This window comes from Rhododendron vialii, chromosome 4a (assembly GCF_030253575.1).
Source record: "Rhododendron vialii isolate Sample 1 chromosome 4a, ASM3025357v1".
Classification (NCBI taxonomy): domain Eukaryota; kingdom Viridiplantae; phylum Streptophyta; class Magnoliopsida; order Ericales; family Ericaceae; genus Rhododendron; species Rhododendron vialii.
Window position 1 is genome coordinate 6,809,000 of NC_080560.1, and position 24,389 is coordinate 6,833,388.

General features: G+C 37.0%; 1 protein-coding gene across 2 annotated transcripts in view; it reads right to left on the bottom strand.

Annotated features, from left to right (window-relative positions):
- LOC131322946 (glutamate receptor 2.2-like) overlaps nucleotides 1-23,794 on the bottom strand; it is a 56,676-nt gene extending 32,882 nt beyond the window's left edge. Inside the window, exons 1-6 of one of the 2 annotated variants that reach the window (XM_058354549.1) lie at nucleotides 23,786-23,794; nucleotides 18,329-18,616; nucleotides 16,033-17,369; nucleotides 15,635-15,947; nucleotides 14,823-15,235; nucleotides 13,975-14,500 (exon numbers count right to left, since the gene is read on the bottom strand). In XM_058354549.1, coding sequence (XP_058210532.1) covers nucleotides 13,975-14,500; nucleotides 14,823-15,235; nucleotides 15,635-15,947; nucleotides 16,033-17,369; nucleotides 18,329-18,614 — 2,875 coding nt within the window. In that variant the 5' untranslated portion in view covers nucleotides 18,615-18,616; nucleotides 23,786-23,794. Of the gene's footprint in view, nucleotides 1-13,974; nucleotides 14,501-14,822; nucleotides 15,236-15,634; nucleotides 15,948-16,032; nucleotides 17,370-18,328; nucleotides 19,111-23,785 lie in introns of those variants that run through there. The other variant, XM_058354548.1, reaches the window with a different exon arrangement.
- Nucleotides 23,795-24,389: the final 595 nt, after the last annotated feature.

Sequence of the window (24,389 nt, forward strand, 5' to 3'; positions counted from 1 at the left end):
ATGAAATCCATGGTTTTCATGACAACTTCATCGTCTGCTAAATTGGGATTTTTTGCTCTAATTTGAGCAGAGATTTCAAGAAAAGAATTTTTAACTGACAATTTTTCCTTTTTCTTAATCTGCAGCTTCAAATCATTTGTTGCAGATCTTATTTCTTCAAATGTTTTCTCCAAATTAATGCCTTTCCACCATCTGTATTGAAAGGTTCTGTGGAGAACTGGAAGACCTGTATTGTCTCGTCCAAATTGAACATTCCACTTCCATATCCAAGGGATGCCAAAAGTAATCATAGTGAAAAGGAATGATTTTCCTTCGGTTGTATCTGTCCCTCGCAATTGTGGATGATTTTGGTTGAAGAACTCAATTTCCTTCTGAACCTCAGTAGGTAAAAAATCAGCTTTTGGCCCAAATTTAGACCACCATCTAAGAAACCAATTTGGAATCTCATTTTTTCCCACAAATTTGGGACAGTTTCAGAAACCAGGAATGTCTTCTTTTGTGGTTTTGATAGTAAAAAGCCTTTGTCCAGGCTTCAATGTAATCCCAATAAGTAAAACGAATTGGAATTCCATTTTCACCTTTTATTGACAAAGTTTTTGATTGTAGTGGGTGAATTCCCCACTTGTGAATTGGAATGACCATCTTTATTATGGCCTTGCTATAACTAATTGGACTCTTTTGATCCTTGATAGTTTCATAGGTGTGGCTAAATTCCACAGACCCTGTTTCTGAGAGCATTGCCTCATATTGATATCTGTATTTTCCCTCAGGGACTGGATAACTCACTGTATCCAAATAGCGGGACATAATTTCTCACGGATTATTGCAATATTGTTCATCCTGAGATTCCAGGATTAATATTATTTCCTTGGTTTCCAATGATTTGAAAACCTCTATTACTGCCACGACCTCTGCCCCGATCTGGAGGTCTATTTATCTGCAAAATTAAACAGCCATAATTTTCAGCTTATTCTTAATTTGATGGAGCTTATTCTTGAAGTATTGAAGCTCCTCATGTTCATCCATGCAAGAACATCCATATTTATCGTAATATTGAATGAGGGCTTCTCTAGCATTGGCCCATCTATGCAAATAGTGTCTCGTTGGGGTGAGGCCCAAAAAATTCTGCTCATAGTTTGCCTGAGAACATTTTCTCTTAGCGGCACGAAATTCTTTATTCTTCGTGACTAAATATTGAATTCTGTCCTATGTGATTGAGGGACATGCCAAACGGAGGAAATCCTCCAATTCCATACTATTGGGATATAATGGATTGACCATCAACCCTGCAAAAACTCATGGGTAAGAAAATCAGGTAAAGAATTATTTTCTTCCTTAATATATTCAATATCAAAATCAAAGGCAGATAATTCAGACTGCCATCGGGCAAAAATTTACTTTGAAGCAAGGTTTTTAATATCTTGCTTTAAAACCTGCTTTGCAACGCTACAATCAACTCTTAATAAAAATTGTTGATTTAGTAAATCATCTTGAAATTTATTTATGCATTTTATAATAGAAAGAATTTCTTTCTTTATTGTGCTATAATTGGCTTGTGCATTTTTGAAGAGTCCAGAGGTAAATCTTACCAACTCTTCTTTGCCAGAATTGGGATTATATTGTTTTAAGATGCCTCCATAACCAATATTTGAAGCATCAATCTCAACTATTTTCTTCCATTCTGGGTTAGCTAAGTTACTTAGCTTTTAATTTAATTTTCTGAACAGCTTTAGTGTGCTGTTCAGTCCATGGAGGAGGATTCTTTTTAAGTCTATCATATAAGGGAGCCGAATCCTGAGCTAACTCCTTATAGTAGTCTCCTATATAATTGAGACTTCCAAGAAATCTTTGCAATTGAGTTTTATCCCGTATTTCATCGGGAAATTTAGAAGCAAATTCTATACTTCGATCAATAGGGATTATTTTCCCTTGAAAAATATTATGTCCTAAAAATCGGACTTTGGTTTGAAACAATTTCATTTTTGGTGCAGAAACTACCAAACCATTACGCTTAATAACATCTCCAAAAATTCTAAGATGTTTAATGTGTTGATCGATGTTTTGAGAAAAAATTAAAACATCATCAATATAGCAAATTGTAAATTCTGCATGAGGATAAAAAATATCATTCATAATATTCTGAAATTCTGAAGGTGCATTCTTCAGACCAAACGGCATTACATTCCATTCAAAATGTCCAAATGGAACTGTAAATGCTGTCTTGTAACGACCAGACTCATTTATTTGAATCTGCCAATATCCAGATTTCAAATCAAACTTAGAAAAAATAACTGCTTTATTCAGTCGATCCAATAAATCTTTTTTATTAGGGAAGGGATATCTTATCCACATTAAAATCTCATTGAGGGGTTTGTAATTAATCACTAATCTAGGAACACCTCTCTCTTTTTCAGCATTTTTATTGACATAAAAAGCTGTACAACTCCAAGGAGAGTAGCTTTTCCTAATTAATTGTTTTCTCAATAAATTGTCAATTTCATTCTGACACATTTTCAAATATTCTTGTTTCATCTGAGAAGGTCTAGCTTTTGTAGGGATTTTTCTTTCATCAAAATCCTTCTCGTAAGGAAGTGAAACAATGTATTTCTTTCTATCCCAGAAAGCATTAGGGATATCACTACAGATTTCCTTTTGAAATTTTTTTTCAATTTGAGAAATTTTCTCTTTCATAATGGGTTTTTGTAAAGTTTCTTCAATACCCATTATTCTGATTTCCTTTTGAAGGAAATTTATTTGTTTATCTTTATTAGAAATTTTCCTCATGATATCGTTAATTTCCTTGTAAACAGGAGGAGAAACAAATTCAAAGAAAATTTCATGCCCATCAATGTGAGCAGTGATACCAGCAGTACTGGTTTGCATTGGCAATAACATAGACAGGAAAAGAGTTCCTAGAATTAATTCTTGCTGGAGGTTCCTTATGCAAAGAAATGTTGTCTCCAAACAAACTCCTTTATTGCAAATGTAAACATTATTAAGTTTGTATTTAATAATCATTTTAGACCCACTTGCATTTGTGAGACTCTGGGAAGTTTTTTCAAAGTATTGGGTAGGAACAATACCCTCCTGGATACAATTCATATCCGCACCACTATCCATTAAAGCAATAATATTGTTAATGGTGTATTCTTTATGTATTACCAAATTAACCCTAACATGCCATTTTTGGTAAACTATATTATTAATAATATTAAGATAGGTAGAGTCATCAGTTTGACTCTTTTTCACCCTTATCCGAAAATAGCTTCTTGTTAATTTCACAAAGCTCCTGAGTAGCTTTAGTTTGAAAAGATTTTAACAGCTTGATCTCTGTTTTTAAAATATTTATTTCGCCCTGAAGATCAGGAATAGTAACGGGCTTATAACTGTCAATTTGTTCTAATCTATCCAGAACATTTTTAAGACTATAAGTCTTATTGGGTATAAGGGGTTGATCTCTCTCTTCTTCAGTAGTAGAAGAGAGACAAGTCTCAATAATCCTCATTTTTAATTGAGGATCCTCGATCTGATCTATAATGTTCAACAAACCTTGTTGTTTATTGGTAAGCACATTAACGCTGAGACCATTCATCTCCACAATAGCCTTCCAATAATTATCGGAAGTCGAACATTCAAGATTATTGCATTTACAATCAAAGGTTTCTTCCCCAGTAGAAGAAGTGTCTTCTTCTTGATCATGATCAGATACTTCATTTACCTGATCCTCTGGTTCCTCCTGTGATTCAGAATCACTGGAGTTCAACATTAATTTGAAGAGTTGCTGTTTTAACCCTTCATCTATCTGAAGCTCATTAAGCTTTTTCTTGGTTTTACACTTATTAGCATAATGACTTATTTTACCACATTTAAAGCATTTTGCAGTGGTTTTCTTGTTAGATTTATCTTTCTTCCCTGAAGTAGACTTCTTGGAATCAGATTTCTCGGAAGTCTTCTTATTCTTATGGGATTTTCTTTTAGAATATTGTCTAGTAGTTTTATTACTACTTTTCTTCCTAGAAGGTTTTCGGTATTGAGTCATATCATACCCAAACTGGTCACAAAATTGACCGAGTTCCTGTTTACCAGTCAAATTTTGTTTCTTTAATTGGTTGTGTAATTTAATATCATTACACAAGGTTAATCCTTCCTGGATTATGATAGCAACAATTTGCCCATAAGTGTAACTATCATAGTTGATAGTCAAACCATTATTTTGATCCCTCATTTTCTTTCTAATTTTCTTGGCAAAGAAATGAGGTAATCCATCAACAAATTTTGATTTCCAATGCTCACTATTAGCATCAGCCCTTTGCATGACTTTAGCAAGAAAAACATCTTTATACCAACGAAAATGAGTTAACGTTGGACACTTCAAATTATGAAGTAATTCCCTACTTCTTTCCCGTTGGTTATCCCAATGACTAACAAAGTGTAATATTATTGATTGAATAAGTGTATAAACAGCATCTTGCACTTGTTCACCTTTTTCATTAAATTTTACAGCATTTAAAATTTCTGACCGTTGGTTGGCAGTTAAAATATTATCCCACCATCCTTTAATCATTCCAGTAAAACCGACTGTAATCCAGCCAGCAACCTTCTGGTCTTCATTGTGATTATTAACACAAATAGTACTGTACATCAACATTTGATGTACCACAGCAAAAATCTGATATTCGGTCATACCATCTATGTTCCATTCATAAATGGTTCCACCGCTATAAGACATCTGTTTTTGAAAACCAGATTCCTCATATAACATATCATGAGGAGTTGGTTGAGGGTAGTAATACCTATTAGCTCCTGCATATGGGAATTTGGTCGGGTATTGAATTTTATTGATGGTCTCAGACTGAGATTGGATGAAAGATTTTTCTAAATCAAGAACTTCTTGATCATCCATATCATCCGATCCTATATCTTCTGCTATTGTATTTAAGGACAGACCTTGCAGACGCTTCTGCAATTCCTTGACTAAATCAATATTTTCTTTTGGATTTTTCAAATTAAATCCAGTGATAGACACAGGAGGTCTAATATTAGAAGGAGAAACTTCATCTTTTTCCTTTTTAGATCTAAGTTCTAAGACTTGACCACTTATTTGATTAACCTGCTCCTCTATTCTTCCTAGTTGATCGCCAACAGTATTAAGAATCAGGTTGGTATAATTATTCTGTTTATGAATCCGACTATTAACATCTGTGTTTGCAGGTTTCACAAATTCTACAGCTTCCAAAGAAGGTTCAGAATCTGAACTTCCTTCGACAGACAAAGGGATAGTTGGAGGATGCATGGAAGAGATCAAGGTTCCCGTCATTGATCTCCAGTTCCTCTTATAATCTTGGATGACATTGATTGTTCTATCCAATTCTGTATAGTATTTCCCATAAAACCATTGGGTAAAAGGGATGAAATTTCCTGTATAACTAATCCAGTCATAAAACTCTTCCTTGAATTTCTGTAACTGGTCCTTGTTATACTTAGAGAAATACCATTCTCTAAATTCTTTATATTTAGGCTGTTGAAAGTCTTTATTAATTTCTTTCCTAATTTCAGGTTCTATTATCATTAATAGTAAAATTCATTTCACTGGCAGTAGGTGATTCTACTGGATTATTGTAAACTCCATGGGGAATTTGATTTTGGGATATTCTTATTCCTGCCAAATTAATATCTTCGACAGGGTGTTGTGACTCGGGAATATCCGAGACTGAGTGTCTGCTAGTAGTAGGAATACTAACCCTATATGGTTGTCTAGTTGCAGAGAAACTAGAACTTCGACTTCTTAAAAATCTGTCAGGTTGTGAATTCCTAAAATTCAAGGATACAGTACCATCACTGTCTTGAACTATTTGTTCAATTTGATTAATAATGGGTCTAGGTGGAACCGCATTATTAATCACCCAATTTTCTGGAAAAGTAATTTCTTCCCAGTTAATCAACCTATTGGTTGCTATATTGGAGGTCAACATATTTGTTTCCACCAAAACAGTTTGGTCCAGAGGTCTTAATTGACGAACCCTAGGATTAACAGTAATCAAAACTTTATAGCAAATTCTATAAACAACAGCTATAACTTCAGATCCAGGCAAAAAATCATACCCTCTAGTTTGGATCCTACAATTCAAAACTTCACTTAAATTCCAGGATTAATAATATTTCCTTGGTTTCCAATGATTTGAAAACCTCTTCTGTTTGCACCACCTCTGCCATTGAGATGGATGATGATGCTGAAGCAGCATCCTGTAGTGAGGGATATTGGAGTTTGCATGCGGAGAAAACAACTTTTCGCGAACCAGAGCACCAACGGCATTTCAACTGAAAATTGGACCGATATCTTTGTACGATAAATGCATCAATCATTGGAGTCTAATAACTTAATCAAAATGCATTCTTTGCCCATAATTTTTTCATTCCAAAAATTGAAGAAAAGCCCTGGAAGTAATTGTCATGGTATGATCCGTTTCCTCTATTTCTGCAATTAACTTCATTCAACTTTAATTTCTTCTTCCGCAGAAGTTACGGAACCTGATAATTCTCCAACCGGCACACCACAAAGGTGAAAACTCCAAACTCTAACACCCATTAAAAAAAGTTACGAGTTCTAAGTTTGAAAGTTAAGAAACGCAACAAAGATGTTATGAATTCTATTGCTAAAAAATTAGGAGATTTTAACATAAAAGTTACAAAACACACCAAAATGTTATGATTCTCAGTAAAAATTGTCATGAATTTATAAAAGTTACGAGACACACCAAAATGCATGTTATGAATTCTATTGCTATTAAGTTACGATTTTCTATTATAAAAGTAACTAGACGCGCTAAAAGGTTACAATTTGTAGGGAAAATGTTATGAAGTTTATTAATACATATATTGATTTTTTAGTATAAAAGTTACGAGACGCTCTAAAATATTATGAATGATCTATTAAGTGACCAGTTCTCCAAGGCATATATAATGAGGTGGCATAATATAGATCACACATGCAATATGTGAATATGATACACACCTCTAAAGGTCGTGTATTGAAAACTTTCCTTTATCAAAAAAGGTCCAAATTAGTATTCGCGATTAGTCTACAATATTAAGGATAACGGAAAAGCTCCAATACACACACACACACACACACCCCCCCCCCCCCCCCCCCCCCCCCCAATAACTAAATATATTATGCCTATTTTGGACAAATGTTATGCTTCTGTGTGGTAAATGTTATGACTCTAAATGATAAGTGTTACGTCTCTCAATGGTAAAAGGTGCATACGATATGCTCCGTTACGTCTATTTGGTAAAATGTTACGTCAATGTTGCACTTATTGATAAAATGTTATGCCTCTCAGTGATAAATGTTACGCCTCTCAGAAGTAATCGTACGCTAGGTTTGCACCGTAACTGTTCCCAAAGCTTAAGGGATAACTTATTAAATTAGAGACAGATGATGCTATGGTGTCTCCGGTCATTTTGGGAACACCGTAATTTTTTGCATAACTTTATCACTTGATTTGAGTATGATTTTTATGCCACGTCTTCATCTTGACGAGAAAAATAGAAAATGTATAAAAATATAGATCAAAGTTCAAATTTTTTTTCGTAAAACCTGGTAAAAAATACAGAAAGACTGTCGTAATAATTAAGTAAAAAAAATCAAAAAGATGCCAAAAAGTTAGACAAAAAAATTAACAATCATTTTAGCACCACAAATATTTGCACAAACAAGTACCTGAGACCCATAGACTCAGTGGCGACTCCAGAAAATTTTAACAGGGTGTTCAAGAATTTCTACTAACCAATTGTATATATATATATATATATATATATATATATATATATATACAGAAATTCATATATTAGTGTGAATAATGCGACCAAAAATACATAACATGTTACAATTTTTCTGGATATCTTTAGTCAAGCAAGATTAACCGCGAAATAATATGCTATTTTTTTTTTGTAGGAAATTATGTGGTGAATAGGTTCGCTTGGATCATTTTGGACATATGATCTTCTTTTTGGAGATATAGAGTTGATTGTCGTTCAAAGAGAAGTCAAAGCACAATACCGATACCAATAGATACTTTATCTTTCTTTATTTTTCTAATTTTTGGCATTAAGAGTGTGTACTTTATTTTGAACTAATGTATAAGGTGTTCAATTGTAAATTACCTAGATTAATGGGTGTTCATAGCATAGGTCCTAGGATTAAATGTTGAAACAAATTCTAAAATAAAATTACTACATGTTATATTCAAAAATAACCAACCCATACCGAGCCTTTATGTCCCAATCAATTGGACCGGGAGAATTACGAGAGATAAACTACACTGTCGGGAGAATTACAAGAGAAGAAATATTATGGTATTAGATTTATTTACACATGAGGAAGCTGAACTATGGAAGAAAATCATCATAGTAAAATGGAATGAAATCCATCCTAATTGCCATCAAATCACAATCACAATCATGCAGTCATGATATTATGACAATGTTCTTTACTTACGTATAATTTCTTTTTCTTTTCTTTTTTTTGTGATAAATTCCTTTCATATTTATAGTAATTATTCTACGAGATTCACTAACTTCAAATTGTTATGATAGATGGTCAAGGCCCATAAAAGATTACGATATAATCGGTGATATATTTGCTTTATCTAACACACAAAGAGAGTGTAGTCAATAGCCAATTAGCCATTTTGCATTGGCTTATAAATCCTGGACAGGCTATTTGTATATTTATTCCCTCTGTCTTCTACAATTGAAACATTGGAGATGCTTGACGATTTCGTAGTCCTAAATTAATGGGTTGTTCCAAGCGTAGGGCGGAAACCGACGTAGCATAATATCCGGTAAGACCGGAGTCGAATCCACAGAGACATTGATGTGTGCTGACTAAAAACTCGGGTTGTTACTTATTTAAACTAGCTCTTTGGTAGTTACCCCTTGTCGTTTTGAATGAGATTTAACTAAATTTACGAAATAACTGCTCTTTTCAAGGAGGTACGGTTGTAGGATTCATAGCACTCGTAGCCAGTTCGGATTAACCTATTACATTCAATGTTCTTAAAAATGTTCAACTTTAGTTTGGAAAAGATACCCTGCAAGATGCAAAACCTCATGGTCGCCGTTTACCCCTGCGCAGCGGAGAATGAGTTTTGGACCCCTATTCTTCTGTTCACATGGTCTCCGACGATACCTGGGTTCATCTACGGGAAGAATTTTTCCAATTTAAAATTGTCTTTTTTATTGTTTGAAAATAGGAGCAGTGCCCGGAATGACCACGGTGTGCCAATCACCCCGCGACCCTACCTAAACGACTACTCACTCAACATCAAATAAGAAACGAAAGAAACCCTATATTGAAACATACTTCCACATAGGTAATAAACAAAGGATATTAACTAATCAAGTACCAACAAACAACTTTAATGAAGAACGGAAATTAATACGAGTTACCGATGTGCGAGTAATTGAACAAAGCGTCAAAAACTTGAAGGAAAAAAGCTCGGAAGAAAACTACATAAGTCTAAAGCTGCAAAAATGATGTTCAAACCAAATAATCATTCAAATATAAAACTCCATTGAAATAATGGTGAAAGATTAAACCCTGAAGCCTTCGGTTTTTTTCTGTTTCAGCCGAGGTAGCGTCATGTGGCGGTGTCTCTCGTTCTCCGTTTATTTGTTCCAGAAGTCCTCTCGATGGCTGCCCCCTTTCAAAACCCTTTTTCCTTTTCTTTTACAGTAGTGACACGAGAGCTCAATATGGACATAGCAGCACCAAATCATTTTTCTCTCAATTGTAATTAGTGGGTCCTCCTTTATGGCATTGCCGTGATTTCTTCCACCCGCGAAATTCATTCCTTCAATGCAATTTCTTCTTTTATTGTGGAAATAAAGGACCAATCATGTAAAGTCCGATTTCTAAAAATGCATTTATGTGACTCTAATTAGGTTACAATATTTCTTTTAAAAAAAAAAGTGATTACGGTTAAAGGAATATTTTCAATCGATGCTTTTAGGACATGAGGATAGCATGATATAATTTTTGGGGTTCAGTACTTTTCTTTAGAAAGCGAGCGGCACAGTAATGATGTACACATTTTAATTGGCCTACGTTAGTAATTTTTAAGAGATTGGAACCTGGAACCTGGACATGAATTATTGAATTAGATCAATTTTTGTTAGATTTCAGAATTGAGTTTTAGTAGTCTATTTAGCACTACACGTATCCAAACTAGGAAGTCTTACTGTTGCAAGTGTCCACATATTCCTTGAGGTAAGAATGACTCATCAGATATTTCACCTCTCAAAATAACTAATAGCCAAATAACCTGTTAATTGTCCATGAAATAGAAAAAAAAAAAAGAGATACGAAGCGGTAGAAAGGAATAGAAGGAGAACTAGCAAACCCTTTTCCTCTTGACGTTACATATTGCCACGGTCGTACCTGTTGCCGCACCACCGCTTGCCGTTCCGGAAATCCTTTGGGTAATTTCCTCTTTCCCTCCCTAGCTCTCTCTCTCTCTCTCTCTCGCTGCAGGTCTCTCTCTCTCGTCCCTACGTGGACCACAGCACGCGGCGGTGGCCATGGCTGGACCTTCCCATATTGCCGCGGCTGTTTAGATTGTGTGCCGTGTGTGTACGATGCTCTCTGTTTTGTGTGAGTGTGATATATGTATTTAGATATTGGATGTTTAGGTACACATGTAGTCGTTAATCAAGCCTTGATTTGTTTAGGCTAAAATAATCTTGATAGTTAGTTTGAGTTCTATTAAATTACTGGTAATGATCATATATGTGTACACATTGGTAAATCGCCTAATCACTGAAATGGATTGCAGTTCCTTTGGTTAAGTTAAATTAGGTCAAGTAGACTAAAAAAATGAGAAATCCCCAATAAATTGCAATTCTAGTTAGCTTACTGATTGTATAAACATATGTGTACCCATGTGAAAATAGCTTTATTGCTAAACAAAGTCTAGTTCTCTGGGCAACTTGATTAAGAATAGCAGACCTATGTATTAAGCCCAAACCCCTTTCTGAAACCAGTTGGCCAACTCACGATCGAGAAGGCCCCTAGTCTTTCAATTTCTTTATTGAACGTATCATGACACAAAGGGATTGACAAATAGGTCGATCCGAGGAATAAGAACGAGAAGGGTTGAGTCTTTTGCTTAAGCTCTCGAGAAGTCAAAGGTGAGATACTCTTTTCTTAGTTATGTTGCTTTTCCAAGCAAATTATGTTATGTGTTTCATGTGTCCAAAGTTATGATATGTATACAAGTTATCAAGAAAGCATGATGTGTTGAAAATGATGTTTGCTTCTTATTTTATGCCATGGAAATATGCTTTGAACTCATTATTCAAAGACGTTGATTTTATGAGAATAGCTATGTTTAAGAAGGGATGATTCCATGAACACCGGCCTTGCTATCTAAAGGTGACGGTGTAATGTTATTAATTATGATTCTATGAACACCTTGTCATCTAAAGGTGAAGATGTTATGACGTTATGATGTTATGAACTCAAAAGAAAGTTGATGTATCTAGACAGCGGTGTCCCGGGTCAGGGGGACGAATTTTAAAGATACCATGACCGACGAAGGGGTTGTAAGGGAGGAATATTATTGTGGCACCAGCTACTAGTGATTTGATCATTTCACACCACGTGGGGTTGCTCCCCTATGCATGTTAAGCTGTTGGATGTTCATCACAAGATTGTGCAAGTGTTACATGATGCAAGCTGTTCTTATGAGCTTTTATGCTAAAGTTATGTTATGCTATGTACAAGAAGTTTATGAATAATATTTTCATGTTAAAACGTATAACTCTGGTATAGTATCTTTATGTCAATTATGCTTCCGCACTTTAAATTTTTACAGTCTTTGCATCTCTTGGATTGAGTAATGAGGCCTCGGGTGGAGGTTAGATCCACGGGCCGGTCAATCCCTTTATCTTAATTACCGGGATAGGGTTGTGACAAATCACTTGCATGGCATTCCGCTAAGAGCGTCACGGTCTACGAATTGAATTTAACGGCTAAAATGTTAATAATCATCCGTGAGTCATGAAACGCAATTAACAAGTATCAAATCCTAAGTAGCGCAACAAATGGACATAACAAGCCTAAGTTAGGGAGCGTAAATAGGCATATTTATGCACCTATCACATCCCCCAACTTACACTTTGCTAGTCCCTAGCAAAGAAAGGAAAAACAAGTAAAACAAAGCAACTAATTAAGGGATAGATCTTTTAAACCCCCGGGTGGCCCCGGTAGGACGAGTGAAGTCTCCTGAGGGTTTTCAGCAGTGATCACCCACAAAACACCGCGGATCCCTTTACTTGGAACCCTCATAACGATTGAGGATTTTTTAGGGTAAAATTAAGAGTTAAATAATTGAATAATCACTATGTTAACCGTCAAATTTTATGTTTTGTTATATTTAACCCATAGTGTTTAGAAATTAACATTGATATCTTTGTATTTCAAAGGTTATTAACTACTTACTACCATTTTGATATTTTCCCCAAAATACTAGAGGGGGGCGAGCCTCTATACTTTCATACGAAATTTTTATTTTACATATAATAAGTATAGTTTTTTTTTTCATTCTTGCAGGGGCGACCGCCCCTACTGGCTCCATCCCTGTAGCTAAGGCTGGTTGATTTTGGATTTCCTTTGATATGCTTGGGATGGATTTACTTAGAAAGTTAGTTATTTGTTTTTCATGTTATTATGGTAGATATATTATTCATAAAACTTCAAGTACGTGTGAAGAAATTATTCGTAAATAAAATGAATCACCATTTAGAGCCAAATGGTCGGAAGTTTCTCTATTCAATTCTTTTCAGTCATTCTTGTCGCTGGATTAATTTCCTGTTGTCGATCGTTACATCTTGAATTTGAAATGTGAGGTGTTGACAGCCTAGCCTCATTTATTAGTGTACTTTTGGTGGGTTTTTATTTTTCAAGCAATCTCAACTGATTCTTGTGAGCTCTGGTGGTGTTTGTGGTGAAAATGATGCCTGATTGCTGTGCTATTACCTTGAATTATCTTCAGAATTTAATCTCTCTCATTAGTGCATGTATTGGGCTCTGGAGGTTGTTGTGCGATCTGAAATGGGGCTTTGGGTTTAGTGGGAGTTGGTTAATTTGCTGAATTTTATGTGACGATGATCTGGGTAGTTCATAGTTGATTGTTATACAAAAACTAGAAGGGCTTCATGCATGATATTGTTGGGCTTTCAGTTTTCATGTAATTTCAGCTGATTCTTGTGTGCTATGTTGTTGTTTGTCGTGCAAATGTTGCCTGATTTCTGTTATTATTTTGCTATCAGTTTGATTCATTTCAGATATCTCAGGGAAGTCCCCGCTTTTGTCAAACATGGTAGGAGGAAACTAACTCTTAAAAGTAATGTATTGTCATCAGATTAGGAATTCTTTTTGATATTCCTGTTGTGAGAGCATTTTACTTTGTGTAATGTAGATTGATCATCTCTAGGCCTTGAATCCAAATTGGTTATATTCTTTGACGACTCCTGTTGAGCGTGTGCAGTGTTGAATACATTCATTTAATCCTTTCCTCCCGATTCCAAGTTTGTTCTCTTCATCCAGCATCACATATTGCATTTAAGTCACCATGAAGGAAACGCATATAAAAAGCATCGCGTATGGGAAAGTCTTTTCCTACGCTTAAAATGGATGTATTGTGTATGGGAAAGTCTTGCATTTTGTTACATTGAATGTCAATGGATGGTTTGTCAACTCGCTCGAAAGAATTATAAGGAATTGTTCGACATGAAGGTGTATATATAAAAGAAAGGATTTGGTGGTGCGCCATATCATGAGATTAGACGTGTAAATACCTCCCAACTAACTGGATACCTACGGTCTATACATCTTGCTCGAGTTGTACAAGAAAACAAATTAGAATGTTCACGTTTCTAGCAATTCATATGATCATCTTTTTTCACTACTTTCTACAATTTCTATAGTTTCATGAATTGGGGTACTGGTTTCTGTTGTAGAAAGCCCTTCACCGTGTGAGAAAATCCATTCAGCAAGCCGAGAATCACTTGTTGCTGGACTTTGTGGACAATCAGCTGTTGTTGTTGTAGGCACTCCCATACCTTCGCCTGTGGCGGGTTTTCTCTTGGATGCATAAGATGAATTGTCTTTTTCTTCATGGAAAGTTTTAGCCATTGCTATAAGCTTTTCCCTTATTGACAATTCATGAGAGGCTAAGGTGTCCCAATTCTCGAATAGGAAGATTGACAAGAATAAGATGAGAGCAGAAAATGAAGCTATAGCGGCCACTATGAAAAGACCCTTGAAGCTATCGAGCGTGAGACTGTCGGAGACGACCTTGGCACCATCTTGCTCTGCACAAGTAGCTCCTTCCCCCAACCATTTTTCTTTGATTCTTGTCATTATATCTTGCCCTGTTACATTTAAGATTGCTCTTGATACGTCAGGTACTAGGGGAGATCCCTTTGGGAATGCCTGCAAGTAGATCCACACATTACGTGTTTTAGAAGATAATATAGAGCTGGCGGCCTGACAATATGATATTGCATGCATAACACTATTTAAATAGAACTTTGATGTACAAATCCGAATGGGGTGGACTTCCATGCAGCTTTCATTCCAAACTATAACATCAACCATTGTTAACAATACAGGAAAGGCTTTTATTCTGTGTTTTGAATTGTTTTCAAAACTCCGCGGGGTATATTTGATGCTGCCCTAGTCAACCCGCATGGAGAGAGAGAGAGAGAGAGAGAGAGAGAGAGAGAGAGAGAGAGAGAGAGAGAGAGAGACTCACAAACCCCAAGCCTGCAGTATTGAAGATAGGTCCTACCATGGTGTACTTAGTACAGTATTTGGGATTGGAAAGGAAGAGCTTTACGTGAGGGATCCCCAGCAAAATCGCAGCAACTCCTCCATTCTTACTTCCTTTGGAAAGGGCTTCATCAAACTTTTCCAACGTGCTATAATTCTTCAACTTGGAGGTATCAAATTCCTTATTCTTCAGTAGCTCTTCGATAAAAGAACCCTCCGGGTAGCCAACATACTCCTTACGCTGTATGAGGTCTCTTATATCTGTGATAGAAGGCTTTAGCTTTTGCACTGTCAACATTGATGTTAAGCTCGCAGTATAACTCGATGTGAGTACCAGAACCACGAAAATCCACACGATTACAACAAATCTAGATAAGTTGCTGGTCAACTTCTCCTCTGCGAATCAAACAAAAAACCAAGTTCCTTATTGAGTGAGAAAATTTTGTCAACAAATACTATGATGATGTTTGCAGTGCTACTCAATAATGCATTAAGCATATTAAATGAGAATAAGCATCTTGTTTTCATCAAACTATGAGAAGATTCAGACTTCACAGAAAGAGAACTGAAAAGAGAGAAGACATATGAAACTAAACATCCTCTTGATTATCTGTTCGCAATGGAGCATGCTTTAAATATTGGTATCATGACACAAATCTTTATCGATACGAATTGTGATCGGGCCGGTCAAAAGGAGTTTTATATGCACGGCCATATAAGTATCTTGGGACTAACAAATTATTCTGGCTGTTTATGCACTTTTAATATGGCACGAGAAGGTGATGATGGACTTACTGTGGGCAAAAACAAGTGTGGAGAAGGAGAACCAAAATATCATTCCAACTTGCTTGCTCGGTGGGCCACGGAATTCTTTGTTTACACGATGCTCAACAACCCAAACCACAAATCCAGTGAAGACGAAGAAAAACCCCGTTGTGAACCACAAATCCATTTTTAGGGGTTTCATGAAAATCCATGCATTCTTCCTGTCATCATCTTCGAATGGAACGATCATTGCCACACCAGCCTCCATGTATGGCAATGTAAAATCAACAAATCTAGATCTGTTTGATAGGATGGTTACATCACCCACAACAGCATCGTAATTCTGGAGATGGACATAAAACTTTAGCTACTTAAAAAATAGAGAACAAAATTAAAACATTTCAAATTCAAGTTGCAAATTTGATTACCCCAAGAAAGATCTGATACACAAGATCATTGTAACTTCCAGCGTTCTTGCCATCAGGAGTTTCGAACGGAAGAAACTCATAGGGGACAGCATATGGCAAATAATGGTCCATGACTTCTTTGAACACATCTATGCAGAAACCAGTGGCAATCACGGCATTAGTTTGAGGATCCCTTCTCACCGAGACAATTTCTTTAAATCTAGCATTGACAGGAACCCCAACCCTTAACTTTGCTTCACCTATCGACATCTCCCAACCTTTAGGCACAACATTTGATTCACCAGGCCATATGATAGCTCCAAGATCATCTTTGTTGGTCGAGTAATTCTTACTAATGGGCAAGCGCAGATTTTTTGATATGCCATATTTTCGTGTCCAAAATCCAATTTTTCTGTCCCCTTTTCCAATTACATTGACTATTTGAAAGGATGATAGTTGTAATTGTCCATTAAGTAGATGGAATTTACCATTCAAGCCATTGAATTCAATGTTCTGGAGTGATTGAAGGAGCCTTGGTCCCATTTTTGAGATTCCTATTGCTGCTAAATCTGTCAAGTTCTCTTTAGTAACTAGTTTTTTGAACTTTGATGCACCAATACCAGATCTCTCTACTGCCATTGCTAATGCTGTGACGCTATCATATGCCCAGAGCCCAAACACATTCATTTCAAATATATCCACGTCTGGATTCTCTTGACGAAATCTCTTTTTCCATCTCACTTTGAAGGTTTTAAGCTGACTAGTTTTTTGAACATAAGGTTTCACACCTATCACCCCTTGCATAGAATTTATAACTGTAGGATCCATTGAATCCAAGAGAGATGTAAGCCCATCCGTAATGATCCAGGCATATCCCGTGTTCATCATTTTAGCTTGTTTCACTTTTGTGAAAAAGCGAGAAGCCAGAAATGGTAACATATGTACCACGAAAACCCTGGTTTGCATTGTCATGAGCTTGTAGAGTTCTTCAAGGATATGATCATCCGAGGCTGAAAGAGACAAAACACTATGGTACCTGACTTGAGTATTGATCCCTAGGAAAGAATTAATTAAAAAAGGCACTACGCCCCTCCCATAGTTGGTGTCTTCATAAATCAACACCACTTCCCTCCAACCGAAGGCCTGAACTATAGCGGTAAGGGATTCAACTTGAGAAGAGCCATTCTGTGCCCCTCGAATGAAGTAGGGGTTGTGCGCGGGTGAGAGAGAAGGACTCGTTGCTTGAGAAATGATAGGAACTTGCGTTTTGTTCCCAATGTCAATCACAAATTCTGCTTCTGAGGATCTTTGTGGACCTAGTATTGCCTGTACTTGGACATTTTTCAGCAAGTCTATAGCTGCAAATGGAAGTTCAATAGAGGTGAGATCTCTATAGTTGATTAAACTCCTATAAACCATATCAGTAGCCGACAACTAGCTGAATGAAAATGGTAAATCGTTTTTGAACTTGCGATTTCCCTGAAAACCTGACTCAACCATTGATTATTCTTGTCTAGATTTTTTTTTCTCATTTGCTTAAAAATATTAAAGATGATGAATGTGAATTAATACTATATATGCCGCATGTTTTATTGTTTGGCATCAAGTAAGAGTAAGACGTTTAGTAGAAGTGGCCTATGATGAATACGCTAAATTATGTCCACAACCAAAAACATAACCATGGGAAAAGTACGGAAAAAGATTAAACCAAAGTGACAGTCAGATGGCAAATCTCAACATGAGATTTATGAAATTCTCAAAAAAAGACAAAGAGATTTTTGCATATAAGTACATTTGGATGTAGGACATCTATCTATGATAAATAGTCACACGCAAGGGAGCATAAAAAAAAAGAACAAGAAGATATATAGCCAACCACAGTATTCACAACTTTCAGATCGTGAGTAATTCTTCCTTATCACCTCACTCATGATCTGCAGGTTTAATATTTATTCTTGAATCCTCAAGACAAGGTTTTAGTTTTACAAACCCAAGCTCCAATGCAAATTGGATTTTTTTTGCACGATAGACGATGGCCAACAATTGCATAAAAGCTTAACCTTTAATAATGAGAAGAAGGAAGCTATATATATGTGCAGTCACTAAAACCAGTTACAAATGAAAGCCTGATGCAATCCAACTTATTATTCAATTTATTTCTATTTTGTCATCAATCAATTGATTAAAACTTATCGTGTCCTTAAACTTTTCAAACTAATATCTACTTAGTCTAATTTTTGATTTCCAGTTTACGAAAAAAAATGTTTAAGTGCAGAAGTATTGGGACAAAGTAAATACTTCTAATTAATTAACGTACCAGCAGATGCTGCCTCCACAACATCACCTTTGGAATCCCTTTTGTGAAGTACAATCCTCGTTGTACTGTGATTTTGATTTAATGTATAGAAATCTTCAAGGGCCATAGATATGCAAGTCTGGCTAACCTTTCCAACCATATGATCATCCGCATCAAGAATCACCCCAACATCAACTTCTATTAAGCCATTGCCATTTTTACCCAATATTGGCACAACATAAAGGCTTATAATGAAGAGTACTAGTAACACAAGCAGCTGGGAACAGTATCTTTGATGCTCCTGCATGCCTACAAGAGAGAGAGAGAGAGAGAGAGAGAGAGAGAGAGAGAGAGAGATTACAATACTATAGTTTTTGCTCGTGTCAGGACTTTTTGGAGAGAGGAATGATTGTTAACGTTGTTTCATCTCCTTTTAAAGTGTGCATAAAATGAAAATTTGATTATTGAGACATAATATTCATTTCACATTTTGGTGGACTTCGTCAGGCTTTACCTAGTGCATTTTAGTCAAGGTGGTTTGGTCATGTCTATCGTAAACCTGTTAACGCAATAGTTAGGAGGAGTGATATGCTTTCCATAGGTGATAACACTAAGGGAAGAGGTCGACCGAAATTGACATTAGAAGTGGTAGTGCGCAAGGATCTAGGTTCACTTGATATTACGGAACACGAAGCCCTCGACAGAGCTAAATGGAAAATACGGATTCATGTAGCTGACTCCAATTGATTGAGACTTAAGGCTTGGTTTGGTTTGGTTTGGTATTTTATAATTCAACATGTTAGAACAAACTTATATGCATCGATCCCTATTAATTTTGAAGGATAATTCACATCCTTCATTAGAGACCGTAAAGTGATCAGGGCAAAAACCCACGTAGACTAACCTCACAAAACTGATAGTGTATAGCACTTAAAAAGTTTCATACTATGTAGTACCTTAAAAAAATAAAAACAATTTTCTAAGTCCTGATAATATTTATATAGTTGTTAGTAAGGAATATTATATCATTGACCTTGGCAACAATTAACTCCACGCGTCAACGGGGATGGGATGATGCCGTGTAGAATTACTTTCAAGAATTTGAATTTCTAAGTCCCGATAATATTTATATATCATTAACTTTTTGACCTAGACAATTGCTATCAACTTTCAAGAATTAGAATTTCTAAGTCCCGATAATATTTATATATCATTAACTTTTTGACCTAGACAATTGCTATCAACTTTCAAGAATTAGAATTTCTAAGTCCCGATAATATTTAATAATATTTATATATCATTAACTTTTTGACCTAGACAATTGCTATCAACTTTCAAGAATTAGAATTTCTAAGTCCCGATAATATTTATATATCATTAACTTTTTGAACAGGACAATTGCTATCAATTTGTCGGTTTCTAACTTTTTGACCAAGACAATTGCTATCAATTTATCGACTACGAATATCTCTGTATATATTGTAGGGAGGGAGTCCCGAACAGGCACAAAGAAGGCCCGAACAAGTGGTACGTGGGACCACGGAGTAAGTAAGATAAGATAAACCGTCGTACAAGACTGTGTTCGGCGATACAGGACCAGTAACATGTGAAGTCATTGGTCCGAAGAGTCTGTTCGCCAGATAAGGACAGAAGATATGAGAAGTCGTTGGTCCAAGTAGTTGGAAAGGACCAGTGACATGTGAAGTCACTGGATCAGATGGATTGCTCAGCAATAAGGGTGCCGAACAAGGAAAGAACTCATTGTACGAGGAACCATGGTATAAATCTGATAGTGATAGTCGTCATGCAATACAGTGGACGGCGATATGGACCAGTGACATGAGAAGTCATTGGTCTAGGAAGTCTATGCAAGGCCTTGGACCGGTGAACATGAGAAGTTCTTAGTCCAGGAGATAGATAAACAACCAGTGACATGCGAAGTCACTAGTCCAAGTAGCTTGTTCGGCAATAAGAAGGCCGAACAAGAGGAGAAATCAGGGGAAAGCAGCCTCAGGTGCAAGGAACACTCTGGAAAGGTCCAGAAATAGTGGTATTCAGTTAAGGAATGAGATCCCGAGAATGTAGGATCTGGAAAAGATACCCAACAGGAGTGGGATGTTCGGCCGGTTATGAAAAATAGTCCTAAAAGGACTAAGGTAATGAGCTGATAAGGAAACGAGAATCCAAGATTACATGGGTTTCCTATACGAGATAGGAATCCTAGGGCGACAAGGATGCTTATGTAGCAAGCATCTATGAATCTATAAATACGAAGTAAACCTAGAGGTAAAAAGTACGCAATACGTTGCATTCATATTATTTTCCTATTGATAATTAGGGTTTTTCTGCTAGTACGTGATACTAACTTAGGCATCGAAAGGCCTTTGCCACGAGAAGCAAAGGTGCGCTCACCCCTTGTCTGTTTTGCAGATTAGGGTTCCGATGACGAACTAGGGTTCTAGAGAAGAGGTACGAGTAGCCATTGCAATCTAGTGCTGTTCTAAGCACCAATTGTTTTCATCTCCTACAATTGGCGCCGTCTGTGGGGAACGATAGAGTTTTCTTTAAAATACGACCATGGTGGAAGAAAATCCAACAACACCACTCGATCCAAAGAATCTGCTAGATGGGGGTGGAGATTTAGGCTCCGAGAAAGCCCGAAGGCGGACATGGGAGGACCACGAGTAAGGGCCACCCCCTTACTGTTCATAACAACTTCGGGAGCATGGAGGGAATGACAGCCTCAAGGTCCACAAGAAGGAGTAAATCCCACCAAATGAAAGAGTCGGTTGCACACTCGAAAGTGTGCACTACAACGAAGATCTCCTTAATAAGAAAAGGCAAGAAATCAAAGAATACGCTCGTTTGATCAAGAAACAAGAGCATGAGATCCGGGAGTTGGAACGGATCCAGGAACACCCAGAAGACTCTGGACTTTCAAAAAAAAACTCCAGGGAGAATAGGTATGCTATGGTGAAACACAAAGGGGCTCCTTCATGAGGAAGAAAAAGCAGGAGCCGAAGTCCGACCCCCTGGCGACATAGAGCTTCTCCACAAAAAAAGAGAAGCCGAACACCAGTATGGCAGAGGGCTTCTTCACAAAAAAGAAGGAGCAGGAGCCCAAGTCCCACTTCCGAGGAAGGGGAGACTAGGAAGCACCACAGGGAAAGGTACAAGAGACCTGAATCTGATTGGAACAGGGCTGGGGCCCACAAGACCAACGATCGAGAAGATGGGACCATGTATGCACGAGAAGTAGCAAGGCTAGCCCTGAGTAACATAGCGGCTTCCCCCTTTGCAATAAGATTACAGGATGCACCGCTACCGAGCAGAGTAAAGCACAGTGCGTTCATCCTTTGCGAGACAAATGCGGACCCCGTGGCTCACATACAACATTACCAACAGGCTATGTTCATGCATGTTGGGAATGATGCCATCATGTGTAAGATGTTCCCTTCAAGCTTGGAGAAGATAGCCCTATCTTGGTTCCATAAGTTGGGACCACGCTCCATACGAGGATGGAGGCAGCTCGCCGAAGAGTTTACTGCTCGGTTTCTGACAAGTAGGAAAGCCCCCAAAACATTTGAAAGTTTCTCCACAATGAAACAGAGGGAATGTGAGCCAATCAGAGATTACGCTAAGAAATATTGGGAAACTTTCAATGAGATTGAAAGCTGCAACGAAGAATACGCGATTGCTACGTTCAAAAGTGGCCTGCCTGTTCGAGGAGAACTATGCCGGTCATTAAATATGCATCCAGTAGCAACGTTGGCTAGGCTAATGGAACGAATTGAGCAACACGCCAGAATGGAGGATGACATACTCCGAGAAGATGGCAAGTTGGCTACCGAACAAACCAAGGGGCCCACAAAGAAGGTAGATAAACCGGAGCCAAGGACCTACAGAGAAAGGAAAGAGTACGAACAGGCTAAGAAAGATCCGTACAAAGAAAAGTAAGCACCTGATCCTAAGTCCTTTTTAATAAATACAGTTTGGAAAGAACCAATTTATAGGATTCTTTATCGAATAAAGAATCAGCCCCACTTTAAGTAGCCCCCAACACTAGGAGGAAAAAAAGATGCAAAGCGGGCTACGAATCAGCACTGCAGCTATGTAACGCCCCGAATTTTGGGAACGTTAAATAAATAATTTTATTGAATATCTAAATAGAGTCTGGCTCATTATTACATCATAACTTCCATAAGAGTACTTTCATTACAAAAGGGAGGGAAACTAGGGTTCCTAACTACAGCTCCACCTGCTCCTCCATCATAGCCAGCTATTCAGCTCCAAAGGCCTCCAAGGTGTACAGCTCACCTTGATCATCTACAAAGTCTGACACATTATACCAGCGTCGCCACCAATATAATATGTCAGGGTCACCAAAGGTAACACCATGAGCTACAGGAGCTCAGTAGAATAATTCGTACCCACTAACCCTTTAACTTACAAGTAGTAGATCACAAAATTAACAATTTTCACATAGTACATGCATATCTAACTGAAATAGTTAACAATGAAACATCCACATTCATTGTTCAACTATCATTGGTGTCCATGATTTCTGAGTTTCTCATACGCGTCATTCGTAGACCGTGTCACTGGTTTCACATTTCATTAACCAAGTCAACATTTTCAAAATTGTCATTTTACACACCCAACCTCGGTTACGCCGCGCCGGTCTCCTGAGTATCCTCACAATGGTTCCGCCGCGCCGGGTTCCCATTGGCACATAAAACATTAAATTTGGCATTGGCTCATTTCCACGGATAACCAATCCACAATTCAAAACCCTCGGTTCTGCCGCTCCGGGTTCCCAAGTATCCCACAATGGTTCCGCCGCTCCGGGTTCCCATTTGGGTTTTCGAAAATTATTAAAACAATTGCGTTGGCTCCTCTCGACAGATAACCAAACCACAATACATGCCTTGGTTCCGCCGCTCCGGGTTCCTGAGTATACCACAATGGTTCCGCTGCTCCGGGTTCCTATTGGGTTTTCAAAAAAAACATACCCATACCACACAATAGGCAAGTTCGGCCACATTGCAATTTCAAAATTACACTTTGTCTTTAACACACCATAGGTGTCATGTTTCTACCTTCTAGATTTATGTGTCTCGTTTTCATGCAAAGACTCTGTGGCAAGCCTTTTCTCATACGTAATCATAAATCATTCATTGTAATCTTGAAACTAAACTAGCAAGATCATCCAACTCTATATTATTCTATCATGCTCATATCACAACTTAAAGCATAACGCCACATGAACGGACGTCTTTGGAGTGGATACCATTTATGTTTTATCACACATCAAACAGGTAATCCAAGTAATCATATATACATGCTCATAACCATCCTTAAGATCAAAATACGAATACTTCCATGTATTTCGATATACAAACAACATACAATATACGTAGAGTAGGTAAGTAGAGGTATTCTACATATACTTAGAGATAGAGAATAAGAATAATCTACCGTTCTTCTTGGCGGTAGGGCGGCTACGGAAAAGATGGATGGTTCAAAGATTTGGTTAGTAAGTTATACATATAAAGACAATGGTAGAAAGATTTGGCTTTAAAGAAATGCGTAAATGGATCATATCAAAGTACCCTCTCAATCTTCCCCATATCTCTCCATCTTTTAGTACAAGGTACACACACACATCTTCCCCATATATATATATATATATATATATATATATATATATATATAACTTGATTTTGGTAGAAGAAAATCTTGGATGACTTGTCCTCCACCCATCTTGGTACAACAAGATCTCTCTCTTGTACTAAGTATATATATAAGTATACCTATACACATATATAAGAACACTGTAAGTATTTATAAATCTAAATATTTTATTGGCAAGACTATCTTCTTCTTTTTTTTTTAATCCAAGGGGTAAAACTTTCCCTAGTAGTTAATAACCAATGGTTAAGACTTTCCTAGAAAGTCTATATGTCCTTTAGACATATATAGGCATGCCTAAAATAATCTATGAGGTACATATATCAATATATAAGCTTATATGTGTACTTAGAAAAATCTAGGAAGTTTGACTTGGGTGGGAAATCTAGAT